This window comes from Lynx rufus, unplaced genomic scaffold (assembly GCF_022079265.1).
Source record: "Lynx rufus isolate CCGP_SWC_20201006 ecotype Redwood Valley unplaced genomic scaffold, mLynRuf1.p SCAF_4, whole genome shotgun sequence".
NCBI lineage: Eukaryota > Metazoa > Chordata > Mammalia > Carnivora > Felidae > Lynx > Lynx rufus.
The window spans coordinates 17,730,484-17,745,085 of NW_025814856.1; the positions used below are offsets into that span (position 1 = coordinate 17,730,484).

Sequence of the window (14,602 nt, forward strand, 5' to 3'; positions counted from 1 at the left end):
TCGCCCTGGCCCTGCTGGTGCCATCCTGAGGTTCCGCCCAGAGACCCCGCCCTCCCCAAATCAGAGTCCAGACTACACAGTGGGTAATCACAGCGGTTTATTGGGGGCCTGGTCGGGCTGGGAACTGTTTCAAGCAGATGCAGTAACGGGCGGGGTTGGGGACTGGAGTAGGCGTCGCGCAGGGGTCACTGGCAGGTGTTGTAGATCTGAACCTGCAAGTTGATGGCTTGAAGCACGCTACGCATCCTGGCCTCCAGCCCATCCAGCTGGGCTGCTTTGCCTTCCAGTGCCCGCTCGTTCTCTTCATAGGTGCCCTCCAGCTCTAGGAGGGGAAGGTCTCAGCTGAAGGGTCCTACTCCCAAAGTCCCACACCTCTGGCGCCCACCCACCCCAATCATCACCTTGTAGCCGTTGCAGCTTGTCCTGAGCAGCCTGCAACAAGCCTCGAGCTTCATCCCGAAGTTGCTCTGCCCGTGCCTGTGCAGCCAACACACCCTGGGCCTTGCGCTCAGCCAAGGCCTTCACTGTTTGGTACTGGTCGCCTAGTGGGCCCTGCAGCAGCTGGGGATATAGAAGGCAAAGTCAGCTGGGTGTCTCAGTGGACGCCCAGACTCTACTTCAACCCCCACCAGCTGGCTCTGCCTCAACCCACCTGCTCAGCCTCTCGGGCACGACCCTGGGCACTGCCCGCTGTTTCTTCCGCACTAGAGGCTGCCAGGCTATTCCCTGCTCGTTTCAATTTCAGAGCCTCCAGAAGACCATCCAATTGCTGAGCCCGCTCGCCTGCAGAGCTCAGTGCCTGCTCTGCACCTGCCATCTTCTCCTGAACCTGTCATGGGTGGACCCAGGGTTAAACAGGTCTATGGTGCATGCCCATAATCTTGCCCCACTGATGTCCCAGAGAAACCACACCTGATGCAGTGTCCGCTCAGTGTCCTGTGTGTCAACTACCGCCCCTTGGATGGCACCCTGAGCAGCTCCCTGTGCCCTCTGGGCTTCCTCCAGTGCTGCTTGTACTGTTTCTGCCTTCTGTTTCTCACCCTCAGCCCGGCTCCTGAAGAAGAGAGGGAATCAGAGCCTGCAAATATCAGGACCAGGTGTCAAGGATTGGGGCCAGGGTCACAGTCAGACCTTGCCCGCCGTGCATCTTGCAATAGCTGTTCTGCCCGACGTACATCTCCCACGGTGCGTGCCAGGATTGTGTCCACATCCGCCAGGCTCTGGACCCTCTCTGCAATTGCGCCTGCCAGGTGCTGGATTTGCTCAGGTGATGCTGGGATGGAGAGCTCTAGCACTCGTGTGGCCACCATCTCAATGCTATCAGGATCAGCCCCCTCCTCTATGGGGACACAGGCAAGGGCTTAGGGACACAGATTCTCCAGTATTGGCATCGAACACAATTTTGGGGTATGGACTCAGGGACCCCACACAGAATATGGGTTTGCTACTAGGCATAGTGATTAACTACAAGGACAGGAACTGTAAGTGGGCACAGACTTGGGGTCGTGGACTTGGGGACCACATATAGGCAAGGGTTGAGGGGCTAGACATGGGGTCATAAGCACAGGTCCAGTGCAGGCTCTGACCCAAGTATGGACCCAGGGACACAAGTATGAACATAGACACAGGTGACACAACCACATGGCCTGGGCCACACGGGAGGCTCACGGCTGAGGAAGTCCTTCACACTCTGGATAAGTTCCCGAAGTTCTTGGTTGGCCTTCTCCACCTGTCCCCTGGAAGCATTAGCCTTGTCCAGGGCTGCCTGGGCCCGCTGCTGTGCCTCTCCTGCCTGCCGACGGGTCTCAGCCACCTGGCTGAGGATGCCGCCACCTTCTGCCAGTGCCCGCTGCAGCTCTGCCTGCGTGTGCCGGGCCCGACCCAGTGCCAGGTCCGCCATGGCTACTGCCCCATTGCAGCTGAGGCCCCCACAGCGGGGTTGCCCATCCTCGTCCAGGCAGCCAGCACCCCCGCAAGGGCTTGTTGCACAGGGTGCATCCCCTGGGGGCCCACACACCTGCCAGGCACAGAACAAGTCAGGGACCTGTGGAAGGAACAGCCACACCCACATGTCCCACCCCACACTTGTGCCTCACCAGTTCATTGATGCCTGTCAGGCTCAGGGACTGGGTACGGGCTGAGAGCTCGCCTAGTGCCTGCTGGTTGGCCATGTGCTTGCGGTTGAAGTCCTCCTTCTTGGCACCTATTAGCACCTCTGTCCTGTGCCGGGTATCTGCTGAGTTGCTCACAGGACTGGGCACTGTCAGGGCTGATGTGTTGGCACGACGTTCCGCCTCTGCAGACAGACTGTAGGCGTGGCGGATGCTGTCATAGGCACCTATATTGGGCAAAGGCTGGCAGTCAGCTAAAGATCACTCAACCCTGGTCCACCTGCCTAGTTGGCCAACAACCCACCCAGGAAGTTTGAATGCTTGAGCAGGTCCAAATGCTGGTCCAGCTGCCGCAGTGTGAGATTCAGTGCAAGCCCATCTCGCTCCAGACTGCTCAGTGCATGGTTGGCATTGAAGTTCTCATCCTGCACATCAGTCAGTTCTGCCTCCAGCTGGGTCAGGTGCTCAGTGGCCTCCCCAATTTCACGCCTGTGCCAGTAGGTAGTGGTGTTTAGAGAAGCTTCAGGCCACTGGGCCTCTGCCCCATCCCACCACATATCCTCAGACCCATCCGCACCGTAGCTCCTCTGTGGCCTCCACAAGTTGCGCAGTGGAGGCAGCTGAGGTGTTGCGGGTACCCACAATCCCCTGCACAGTCCCCAGCTTCTCCTGCATGTGCCAGAAGCGGCTCTCAAAGGCACCCAGCACACCCGTCTGCTGCAGCTCCTGTGCCCGCTGCTCCAGGCGCCGCGTACGGGCAGCCAAGTCCTGTACCACACGGTCCCAGTCCCCGAAGCATGTGTGGCATGGGTGGCAAGCAGGAAAGACCCCTGAGAAGCCACGGGCACACTGGTCACAGCGCACGCCAGACACGCCTGGGCGGCAGCTACAGTGGCCCGTGGAGCGGTGACACTGAGGCGTGTCTATTCCACGAGGGTCACAATCACAGGCTGCAGAAAAGGGCAGACCATGAAGTTAGGGTGGCAGTGGGACATCCTGAGAAGTCCCCCATCTACCCTAGCCCTGCCAGCTCTCACCGCGGCACTGCAAACCAGGGTCTCCCCAGTGGAGCTCTTGGCACTCAGAACAGGTTCGCCCACCAAAGCCAGCACGGCAGTGGCACTGCCCTGTGAACTAGAGTGGGAACAGGGCAGAGGTCAGAGCCTCAATCAGAGGCTAAGCCCTGGAGAGTTAAGACAGACAGCTGGCACCATCCACCCAGGGATCCACAGGAGAATCCCATACCTCATTGCAGGTAGGGCCTCTGGCTCGGCTTGGGTGGCAGGCACAGGGCTGACATCCATGGCCACTGGTAAGGTTCCAGAAGTTGGGGGCACAGCGGTCACAGCTAGGGCCCTGGACATTGGGGAGGCATGGGCACTGCCCACTGCTTGGGTCACAGTGGCACCGGTCAGTGGACGGGCACTGCTGGGGATCTGTGCCCAGCAAGTTGCAGGTGCAGCCTGTGCCAGTCAAACACAATAATCAAGGAGAGCCTGAGCAGCAGAGCCCTGCCCCAGCCATCCCAATCCCACACTCACGGTGACAGCTCTGTCGGGTGGCCTGTCCATGGAAGCCAGGCTTGCAGTGGGCACAGTGTGGCCCCTCCGTGTGGTATAAGCAGCGCAGGCATTGCCCCGTGCGGGGGTCACAGGCATCAGGGTCCGTGGGGTCAATGTTCCCACTGCACTCACAGGGCTGGCACTGGCCACCTGGCCTTGATGGGTCCCCAAAGTGCCCAGGGGCACAAGCTTCGCACCGCAGCCCTGCCCACGGTTCGGAAAGGCATGAGTGTTCAGTTCAGCTGCCCCACCCTGATCCCATGCCTGCACCTTACTTACCTGTGTAGCCTGCCTTACAGTGGCACATGATCTGCTGGGAGTACCCATCCCGATGGCAAGAAGTAGCAAAGTGCCGCCGGCTCCCAGGGCCTTCAGGGCAGGGACAGGGCCGGCACTGGCCCCCATGTGGTAGCCGTGGGTCCCCGTAGAAGCCAGCAATGCACCTTCAGGGAGGGGCAGGAAGAGATATGTGATCCCTGAGCAGCATTCCCACCCACCAACCCACTCCCAGCTGCTCCAGGCTCACCTTTCACAGTGCTCACCCCCTGTGTGATCACGGCAGCCCAGGCAAGTGCCTGTGTGGGTGTCGCATTCATCTGCATGCCCATTGCAGACACATGGCTGGCAGTTAGGGAATCCCCACTGGCCACGCTGGCAGCGATCGCAGCGAAGCCCAAAGGCACCAGTTCGGCAGGGGCATTGCCCACTGGTCCCTTCACATAGGCCACTGAGTGCCCCCTCGGGGCTGCACTGGCAGGCTGGGGGCAAGGCAGAGGCTGAGCCACGGAGGGGATTTGAGGGAATCTAGGTGGGGTCAGGGTGGGAAAGTCAGGGAATGGAAGAGAACTTCCAGTGTCCTGGTGCTGAGAGCATGGGGTCCAATGCAGAGTTAGAGGAAGGAAGAAGCAGAGTCGGAGGGAGGAGGGAGAATAGTAGTGGGGAGGAGAGAGAAGGAAAGGAGGAAAGAAAGGCAGGCAAGTACCTTGACAACCTGTGGGGCCAAAGCCGTAGAAACCAGGGGCACAGCGATCACAGCGGCGCCCAACCACTGCAGGTTTACACAGGCACTGACCACCATGGGGATTACACTCAGAACTCAGTGAGCCCTGGGGGTCACACTGACAGGCTGTGGGGGAGGTGGATAGGGCCAAGTCAGGCTGGGGCCCCACACCTCTGCCCCACCGACCCACATCACAGACACTTACGCAAGGCACCATTGTAGAGTAGGGCAGACAGACTGATGAGGAGGGGGACACAGGCCTCAGAGGGAAGGGTCTTACTGGGCACCAGACCCTCCTCGTGACAACGGTAGTGTTCAAAGGTGGCACGGCGCTCCAGGGCAGCAGCATCACCCCCACTAAACATCTCCAGCACGAGGACACGGGGAAGCAGCACCAACTGAAAAGATGAGCAAGGAAGAATGAGGTCCAGACCCAAGACCATACTGACACTGCCAGAGCACTTAGCACCACCATGGGCCTGCCTCTTCTGTCATAGGCCCCGCCTATCCAGCCACCACCACTACAGGTCCCATCCCATAGACCTTGCCTTCCTAGTCAGTGTGGGGAGAGAGGACTATTCACCGAGTCAATGAGCAGGCTGGGTCTAGAGTAGGGGGCCTCAGGCTGGGCACTCCCCCCTGTCCGCACCAGCTTCAGATGCAGCTTATAGGAGATGCCAGGCTCAAGGCAGACAGGTCTTGGAAATACCATATACCTGGAGGGAGACAAGGACAGGTATGGGGTTCACCCAGGGTCCCTGTACCCACCGTCCTAGGCCTCCTCACCCCGGACACAGCAACCCAACCATCGGCCAAGAAAGATGCTAGGGCTGGTATACAGATTTCCACAAGCATGCCTCACTGGACTCCTATACCTGTGCAGACCAATCTCTGAAAATGCTCCCTACAGTCTTGCAACCCCATGGCATTTCCCTGGCACAAATACTTGCCAATTTTTCTTCAATGGCCTCCTCACATTTCCTCCAACCTTGACCTCCAACCTCTGCTTCTCTTCACCAAGACTATGTCATTCCCTCCAACCTGGCTCTGCCTTTCCTAGGTCATTCCCATCAGCCTACAAACATCTTTTATTCCCCCTTGAAAACATCTTCTCTTAATCCCTGAGTCTCCCGTAGCTGTTGCTTTATCTTTGCTCTCCTCCCCAATAAATTGAACTGTGGTCACTGCCTCTACTCCAGCCTCGCACTCCAATGGAGTTTTTATGCCAACGTGCCATCAAGATGGCCTGTATCAAGCTCACCATAAACCTCCATGTAGCCAAACCCAGCAGCCTCTTCTCTGTTCCCATCTGCTCCAGCATTCAGCAGCATGCGATGAGAGCAGTGCACCCTCCTTCCTAAGACACTCTTCTCTCCACTTCTGGAACCCTGTCCACACTCCTGATTTCCCCCCACTGCCAACTCTTCCTTCTCTACTGGCCTCTAACACCCAGAGCTTTCTTCTGGTCCTCCTTCCTTTCTCTGGTGATTTCATCTAGACCTATCTCTTTAGTGACAAGTCCCAAACTTATATTTCCAACTTGAGTAATTGCAGACATAGAAATCCAACCATCCACTGGCCTTCTCTCACATGTCTAAGCAACTCAGAACAGCTCCTCCCTATGTCTCTATCTCAGTAAAGAGCCCAACACCCACCCAGATGAACAAACTCCAAACTCTAGACTCATCTTTCCACTTTCCCTTTCCTACACTTCTAACCCATCATCTCTGCCACTAGAACCCTCTGGAACCTTCATCATCTCACCACATCAACTGCTAAACCTCTGTCCAAACCACTGTCACTCAGCTAACTCAATAGTCTCCAGCAGATCTTCCAGCTTCCCCTTTGGTCCCTTTCAGTCTGTTCTCCACTCAGAAAGTAGAGGGATCTTTGTTAAACACAAGTCGCAGTTGGTAAAAATGTCTATAATGGGTATGACCCCTTTTATGCTGCTCTCTCTACTTCTGTGTATGTTTGAATATTTACATAATAAAAGCATCAAAAAAGAAGGTGACAAAACAGATACATGAAACAAATATTACCCAGAATGTAATAAAACAATAATCAGACCAGGCACATCCCTGCTCAGAATGCTCTGATGCCATCCCTTCCCACTGTGGGCATTCCTTATAGTGACACTAAATGAGTTCCCATTAATTCTTGCCACAGACCTCTGGAATTTAGACCCCTAAGAGAGCAGGCCTATTCTACTTCCTTCCTCTGACCTCTGCCACGCCTAACAGCACCTGGCAAACAGCTCTCAGGAGGAGGCACTTGAAGCAAGGGACAGATGAATGAGCAGCGTGGGCTTCCAAGTACCCTTCAGAGAATTAGGGCTGGCCTGCACCCCTCCACTGTTATAGATGCTACATTAGTGCCCTCACCTAGTTTCTGGTTGCAGAGTCCCTGGAATGTGGTCATCCTTGGGCAGCATGTGCCCACACGGGCCATGGGCAGACACAGGCCCTGGGCGCTGCACGGCCACTTCCATCTCTGCCCATTGCTCAGGGACCTGGTGGAACGGGATGATGAAGGAAATGCTACCACACCTGGAGGTTCAGCTCTGGGTCAGGTTTCACAGAGTCTGACCTGGGGCTCCAAGCGCAGCAGCAGATCATAATCCATGGCTCTTGGCACAGATGTCACCAGGAACTCCAGTGCCTGACCTTCCTGCAGTCTAACAAAGCCCTGGCCTGTCCAGGATACAGTCCCACCAGGGGTCACCAGGCGCTCCACCACATTCAGCACCTGTGAGGGATGCAGCTCAGGGGGGTGGGTGCCTAGGTAAGGCACCATTTCTTCTACCACAACCTGTCCCCAAACCCCAGCTCTTCAGCTGAGGCCCTGTCCAAGGCTGGACACCCTCCCCAGACAAAGTACCACCCATAACTCTGCACAAGCCCTGCCCTCCAACATTTCTCCCTACCTGTCCTCGGGTGTCCTCAGCCTCCCAAGTTAGGTGGTCAAGGAAAGGCCGGAAGTAGCCAGGCTGCACCTGCTCACAGCGTCGCCCCACCATGTGCTGGCGACAGCGGCACTGACCTGTGGCCTCATTGCACCTGGGAAGCCCATGTTTACTCAAGAAGGATCCCTTACCCTGCCCAGGATCTCCCCCCCACCCACCAGACCCCTTATATGGCACTCACTGGGGATCCGAGGCACCACCCACGTCGCAATCACATGGACGGCAGCCAAGCAGGTCGTGGCTCAGGCCCCAATGGCCAGGCTAGGGGAGAGGAAGTTGCTGGGGGCCAGAAACAGACCCCCCCCCACCCGTCAGGGAATCCAATGACAGCTCTCAGCCTCTACCACCCCTTGGAGAAAACATGGTCCCTAGACCATGGCTCCCACCCTTGGCCTCCCAGCTAGGAATAGACCCTAAGCTCTCCCCAGTGGAGTATAGACACCACCCCCTCACCCTGTGCTCTGAGAATAAGTGCAGGACCCCAGAACCCCAGCCCCCTGCAGTCGCACCAAGCAGCGGTTGCAGCCACGTCCAGTCACTAGACGCTTGCAGAAACAGGTTCCACTGTTGGGGTCACAAGAGGTGATCCCAGGCACTGTGCCCCGTGCATCACACTGACATCCTGTGGGGAAGGAGACCCATCAGCACTCTGGGGAACATGGTAGTGCTGGTGTTCATTGGGTAAAAAGTAAGAAATCAAGGGTTAAGGTTAGCACAGGAGGTAGGGCAGGAAGCACATACGCCGACAGCCTGCAGGGTCGCTGGCACTGAGCCCAAAGAAGCCATCACGGCATTGCTGGCAGCGAGAGCCCACCACATGTTCTTTGCAGCGACACTGGCCCGAGACCAGCCCCAGAGCAGGATCATCATGGGGATCACAGCGACCACCATCTTGAGAACCCATGGGGTCACAATCACAGGCTGAGGGCAAAAAGAGGTGCAGGGTCACCCTATTCCAACTAGCCCAGCACCACTTATCTCCCAAGCCTCTTTACCCTGGATTCCCAGCCTGGTTTCACCCCACGCCCCCTCCCACCCACCCCCAAACCCCTGCAACCTGGACAGCAGTCTGGCTTCCCAGTTCCTACCCCAGACTCAGCCTTCCCTCTCCCATGCCCAATCCCAGCCTCACAGCGGCACACAGCAGGGTCCCGCAGGTCCTTGGTTGGGTCACGGTAGAAGAAGGGTCGGCAGAGCTCACAGTGGCGCCCAGCTGTGTTGTGCTGACATCCATCACACACACCTCCACTTACGTTGCCAGATGCCAGATATATGGCCATGTCGAAGTGGCAGCTGTGGGCATGCCCATGGCACTCACACTCTTGGGGGAGGGGAAGGCAGGACAAAGGTCACTTGAGGGCCGATGTCCTGAAGATAAGGGGTGTAAGGGTCCCAGTGACACAGCAGGTCCCTGCCACAGGCCAGAATTTGTGGCTGTGGGCTCAGGTACTTTAAGGTCTCAGCATTATACTGACCCCCTGCCCAGAGCAGATTGTGAAGGAGAGTTAAGGGAATCCCTAAGGGCATGAAGGCCTGCATACTCTTTGGATACAGTCTGGGTGTTAGGGGCTTGACCAACCAGCTCTAGGTTTTACTCATGGCACAGCCAGACAACAGAGTTCTGGGGCTATGTGGGCCAGGATCTCACTCACTCCTGCAGGCATGACTGTGGCCATCTTCAGCCGGACGCCAGGGCAGGTCATGATAGAAATCTTGACACCGCTCACAGTTGAGGCCACGAGTGTTATGTTTGCAGATGCAGGCCCCATGAACCTAGAAGGTGGGCAAGCAGGTGGTCAGCACTGTCCAGCCATGCCCGCCCCTGCCCCCAGCCCTATTCCAACCAGTTAAAGCCCCTCACCATGCCCTCAGCATGCACTGGTGCCCCTGGGGCGGGTGCACACTGTGAGGCGTGTCCGTAACAGAAGCAGTTGCCACGCACAACCAGCTCGTAGAGGGCATAATAGTATTTCTCACGGATCTCCCGCCGTGGGTCAAGCAGGTTGTCCCCCAGTGTATGCAGCCGTGTCAGGTTCACCCGTAGGTTAGTGATCTTCAGCAGGTCTAAGTTGGGTGAAAGAATTGGGAGCCAGCTGGCCAGGCAGGCTCTTGTTACTCCATGCCCACTCAGGGGCTGCAGCTGCTAAGGTCACCTTGGGAGACCTCCTGTCTATTGCTATGTGAGCTAAACTGGACTTGGCACCTGCCCTAAGAAGCACCCAAAATAGCTACTGAGGCCCCAAATAGTCACCGGCCGGACGCTGGGACTGTGCCAGGCTCAAAGGGAAGAACACTCACTCTGGATCCGTGGGCTGTAGGGGTCTGGGATAGGGATGGCAGGATCCAGCACACGATAGATGACCTGGAGGAACATGGGGTCATTAGAGGCACTGGACCCTGCCTCAGGCCCATCATCTCCCCTCTTCCTGCCCCAAGTCAGATCCCACCCCTCACCTCGCCTTCAGTGGATGGCTCAATCTCTGAGTAGCGGGACTCACAGACTACGTCATCCCAGTGCCGTGGGGGGGCCAGTGGGACTCCTGGAAAGTCAGCCCCACAGTCATAGGAAAAATATCGGTACACATGCCAGGTGCGTCCAAAGTCTGCTGAGCGCTCCACCAGCATGGCAGCAGGACGAAATGTCTGGGTGGGGGGGCATGGCTGATCAGTGGGCCTCAGGCCCAGGCCTATCAAGAGCCCTGCCCAGCTGGGGCTTGCCCTCAAGCAGTTCATGGACAGGTGGGGGGTGACTGCTGGAAGCCAAGCAATAGTCAGGGAGGGTAGCCCCTTCTAATGGGGAGGCTCAGGGGTCATGGGGCCCAGGGAGGCAGCGCGTGCAAAGGCCTGGAGGCAGAAGGCAACAGAAGGTGTGGGCCATGAAGGAGCCTCCCATGCAGCCAGAGTACAGCATGTGACCTCAGGGAGGCTGGGCTAAGTTGCTGGGAATCTGTTCAGGGGTAATGGGGAGCCAAGCAGGGTGATTCAAGCAGGCTCCCAGACATGCGGGCACCTTGAAGGTCATAATGAGGTGTGTGAAATGAAACTCAGCCTCCAAGTCCAGCTGGATGGTGACCACGGGGACACCTGAGGCAGGAGTCGGAAGTCAGGGACTTGAGACTACTAGTGGGCAACCCCACTCACCCCATGACCTACCCACGGCCTCACCATTCTCTGACTGCCACCAGGCTGTCCGGCGCTGTGGTGCAAAGCTGGTAACTACATTCTGGATGCGATGACTGTTTGGGTTGTCTCTAGCAGAGAAGGGGCGCCGAGAATCACACAGGAAGCACTTCTTCTCATCCTGGTTTGGGTCAGAGTCAAGGTCAGGGTCAGTGCTTCAGCCAGTGCCAGCATCCCCTCCCCTGGCCTAGCCACCCCCAGCCTCACCTGAAGGTGACTAACGATGCAGTAGGGCTGGGGGCCATGCAAGCCACAGGTGGATGAGGCAGTCAGTCTGTCAGCACGGCCCACTAGCAGGTCACCTGTGGCGGGGTAGCAGCTTCCCCTCGAACAGCCTGGCACATCTGGGGCCAGGGCCTGGGCCAGGGCGGTGGCCAGCGCTGGGAACAGTGGGTCAGCCAGTTCTGCTGCGCTCCCACCCCGCAGCCCCAGGGCTAGCTCCCCCCGGACCCACCATCTCATCCCACAAACCCCAGGCCTTCACTAGGCCCTCTCACCACTCAGCAGCAGGCCCAGTCGAAGCTCCCAGGGCCCAGGCAGTCCCCGCAGGTCCCTCCCTGATACCCCTGAGGCCCGCTCCATCCTGAAGAAGAGGGGAATCCAGATGAGGGGGGATGAGAGGTCCGTAGCCCAGGCCCACCCTACCCCTCCCTTGGGGTCCCGTGCAGACCCTGCCCTCGTAAATCCCTGGCTGATTCCCCACTCAATCCTCCCTCCGGCAGTCCCTCCACTAGCACAGTCCTGCGACTTTGAGCAAAGTTGAGAAGTACGGCAAGAAAGAAAGCGTGGAACGGATCTTGGGCAGGAGTACAACACTGTGCAGAATTTCCTCTCCCACCTCTCCAGTAATGATCCTCATTCTAGAAACCAGACATAGTCCAGCTCACCTGCAAAACTTTATTGTGCTCCCTTGGTCTGGTTCAGACCAAGGGGCAGGGGGTTTGGTTTTAGGCCACCACAGTTAGGGAGCGCACCAAGTAGGGGGCATGGCATGAGCAAAGAAAAGGAGTCTGATCTTCTGAGACTTCAAACAGCCCACAAAACCCAGCCTTTCTCCCCAGCATTGTGAGTGCTGTGGAAGTCACCATCAACTAGGCTGTTCAGTTCCAGGGTTCCAGTATCAGCAGGTAAGTGAGAGAGCACACACAGAGGCATCAAGCTCCTCTCTCTAGGGATGTGGGAAGCTTTAGGCTGGCCTGGCCAGAGCCACAGGACAAGATGGAGGTAGGACGAGAGATGGAGAAAAGCCATCCCCTTGCCCAAGTCACTGTTCCAGGAAGCTCCACCTCCCTTAGTCACTACTGCAAGTATGTACAAGAAGTGGTGTCTCAGTTTCCCGGTGTGAAAATGGGTGCTGGGCAGCTGACAACAGAGGCAGGGAGTGAATCCAGTTCTTATGGCTATTCATCCGTTCCGCACTTTCTGGCCTGCCAGGAGGCCAGAGCCCGGGCTTGGAATGCGAGCTGCCGGCGAGTGCCCCACCCAGGCCCCTGGGACCACAGGCGGACCGTGGACTCCGCAGGTCTATACGGCCAGGCCCCTGTGGCTCTGAGCTGCCACAACTGTGCCCACTCTGTCTGGGGCCAAGTGGAGAGTACCCAGAGCTGTGGAACTGGGGGGGAAAGCTGCAGGTTCTTCACGGGCATCACCAGGCTTCTCAAGGAGAGTCTGAGCAGGGGGGCAGTCAATCTGATGGACTTACAGGGTCTCAGGAGGTTACTCCAGTTTTCTGAAGTAGTGGTCTCCAGTTACCCTGAGGGTCATGTAATCAACCTGAGGGGCTAGGGGTATTAGAGGTGACTCAATTTTAGATCACTCAGAAAAGGATCTATCAGTGTCAAAGGCACTGGATGGCCTCTGTGAGTTTTACGTGATCTCTGGTTTCTCAAGGACAGATCACTGGAGGATATCATGGAGTCACATGGGGGTTACTCGAGGTCAGTAGGCACTCAGTGGGGTCCCTGGTCCCTCAAGGTCAGGAGATTCTTGGGTCAAACTGGATCATTCAGGTAGTCTGAGTTACTAGCTGGGATCATTCAGGAGTCTGTCTTACTAGCTCCATACACCACAGTCAGCAGGTGGCACATGCGTTTGCCCATAGCCACATGTGTTCAAGCAGCTTTGCTGCACTCTGTTCCAGGGCCCCAAGGATGACACCTGCTTGCTCAGTATCTGCTCATTCTGCACCAGGTGGTGCTCCAACCTTGAGGATCAGGTTATCTGAACCAGGTTCTGACCTTTGGCCCTAATCTCTGACCCTGGTCCTCAATTCTGTCATGACCTTAACTCTGACCCCAGCCCTAAGTGAGCTCTAACCCTAATCAACATTTGAGCCCTGTTGTGAACTTTGACCCCAGCCCTGATCCCTACAAGAATCTGGACCTGACCTGGACCCAGCCCTGACCCTCCTACACCATCCCTGTTCTGACTCTGACCTGTCCATCTGACCCTGATCCCACTCCATACCCCCACCCCACCATGGACCAGCCATGCACCTTTTAGCCAACTCTAGCTGTTAGGCACCCACTTCAGCAGCTCTTGGGCTCAGCTTGTACCTGCTGTACCCACTCTCCTGCATCTTGCCCTGTGGCCACCAGGCTATGTGTGCCCTTCTGCAACTCTACCACGCCTAACTGGGCCATCTGCAACTCCTAGAGCAGGACTTGAACCGAAAACCCACCCCACCTAGATCCTACTATTTCAGACAGATTGCTGCCCAAGGTTCCCGGGGGCGGAAGGGGGCTGAGACTCTGCCTCAGCCCAGTATAGCCCAGTCCCAGCCTAAATCCCACCTCTGACACCTCAATGTCCAGTGTACCCATATCACCTTGCCCAGGCCCCCAGCCATGCCCATGGCATGTACTGCTTGCTCTTCTGCCCTCTCAGCCTGCTGCTGACAAGGCAGTAGGTCTTGAAAGCCACAGCTGCACTGGACAGAGGCCCCAGGACTGGGGTCACATCCACTGCCACTGCCAGTATCATCCAGGCCAGGTGCCCTGCCACCTGGGGCAAAGGTCAAAGATCACAGGGAGGTCACAGCAGGGTAGCAACTAAGTAGGGTGCTCACATGGTCTGTGTATTTAGTAATGCCAGGGTATCATAGTGGTTCAAGCATCTCAGGGGGAGAATGGAGAAAACAGCAGCCACTGAACAAGAGGTGTGAAGGAGCTGGGGGTAATGAGGCCTCCAGGCCTTGGAGTGTCTGTTTTGCTGACTGCAGTCCTTGTTCTGCAGCCCTTGTATGACTTCCCACCTCAGCCAGCTGAACATCCAGTGCTTGGTCCTGGGCCCTAGCTGTCCCCCACCCCAACCCCTGAAGGGGACAGATGATCAGTTGGACATCCCTGTCCTCCCCATCCTCTGACCTCTGCCTCCAGTCTCCTGGCCCTTCACCAGGTCTGCTGTGCCTGATGGAGGACACCTTCAGCTCTGGGCAGTTCCTGGCCTATGGTGTCTGGTGCAGGGAGGGCACTCTGGATCTGACTCAGCAAGAGGGCAATGCTCACTGTCCCACCTTAGGGGAGGGACACTGCCAGCCCATGCCATGCACCAGCTGCACACTCACAGCATCTGCACCTTCATATGTAGGAACTGGAGTAGGAATCTTGGATATGAACTCGATTCCTGACCCAACAAACCCTGACTCTAACCTCTCACTGACTCTGCCTCTGACATGACTACATGTGCTGGGGGCTAATAAGAGCGAAGTATTAAATTTTCAGGAATTTTGTGAATTAGCTGATAAGTGGTAGGTAGACTAAAATCAGCCATGGTGGCTTTGCTC

General features: G+C 57.0%; 1 protein-coding gene across 1 annotated transcript; it reads right to left on the bottom strand.

The window, feature by feature from the left end:
• Nucleotides 1–87: 87 nt before the first annotated feature.
• Nucleotides 88–11,400, bottom strand: LAMB2 (laminin subunit beta 2). Its single transcript, XM_047096585.1, has 32 exons — nt 11,316–11,400; nt 11,026–11,198; nt 10,804–10,939; nt 10,649–10,722; nt 10,093–10,281; nt 9,937–10,000; nt 9,500–9,702; nt 9,291–9,411; nt 8,771–8,959; nt 8,380–8,559; nt 8,148–8,260; nt 7,820–7,899; nt 7,600–7,732; nt 7,263–7,421; nt 7,058–7,185; nt 5,257–5,389; nt 4,879–5,071; nt 4,656–4,799; nt 4,200–4,431; nt 3,953–4,116; nt 3,653–3,877; nt 3,357–3,574; nt 3,149–3,245; nt 2,689–3,061; nt 2,416–2,600; nt 2,097–2,338; nt 1,669–2,017; nt 1,132–1,339; nt 913–1,054; nt 653–829; nt 402–561; nt 88–322 (listed from the first exon to the last, which is right to left on the bottom strand). The coding sequence occupies exons 1-32, from the start codon at nt 11,398–11,400 to the stop codon at nt 186–188; spliced, it is 5,406 nt and encodes a 1,801-aa protein (XP_046952541.1). The 3' UTR covers nt 88–185.
• Between the last annotated feature and the right edge of the window lie 3,202 nt (nt 11,401–14,602).

Bases quoted from the DNA above. Each gene is read 5' to 3' on its own strand.
- LAMB2 (XM_047096585.1), bottom strand. From the start codon at position 11,400: ATGGAGCGGGCCTCAGGGGTATCAGGGAGGGACCTGCGGGGACTGCCT. The intron at 5,390-7,057 runs GTGAGGGCACTA...GTCTCCCTCCAG, and splicing joins ACTCTGCAACCAGAAACTAG to GTATATGGTATTTCCAAGAC. The intron at 3,878-3,952 runs GTAAGTAAGGTG...AACCGTGGGCAG, and splicing joins CTGTAAGGCAGGCTACACAG to GGCTGCGGTGCGAAGCTTGT.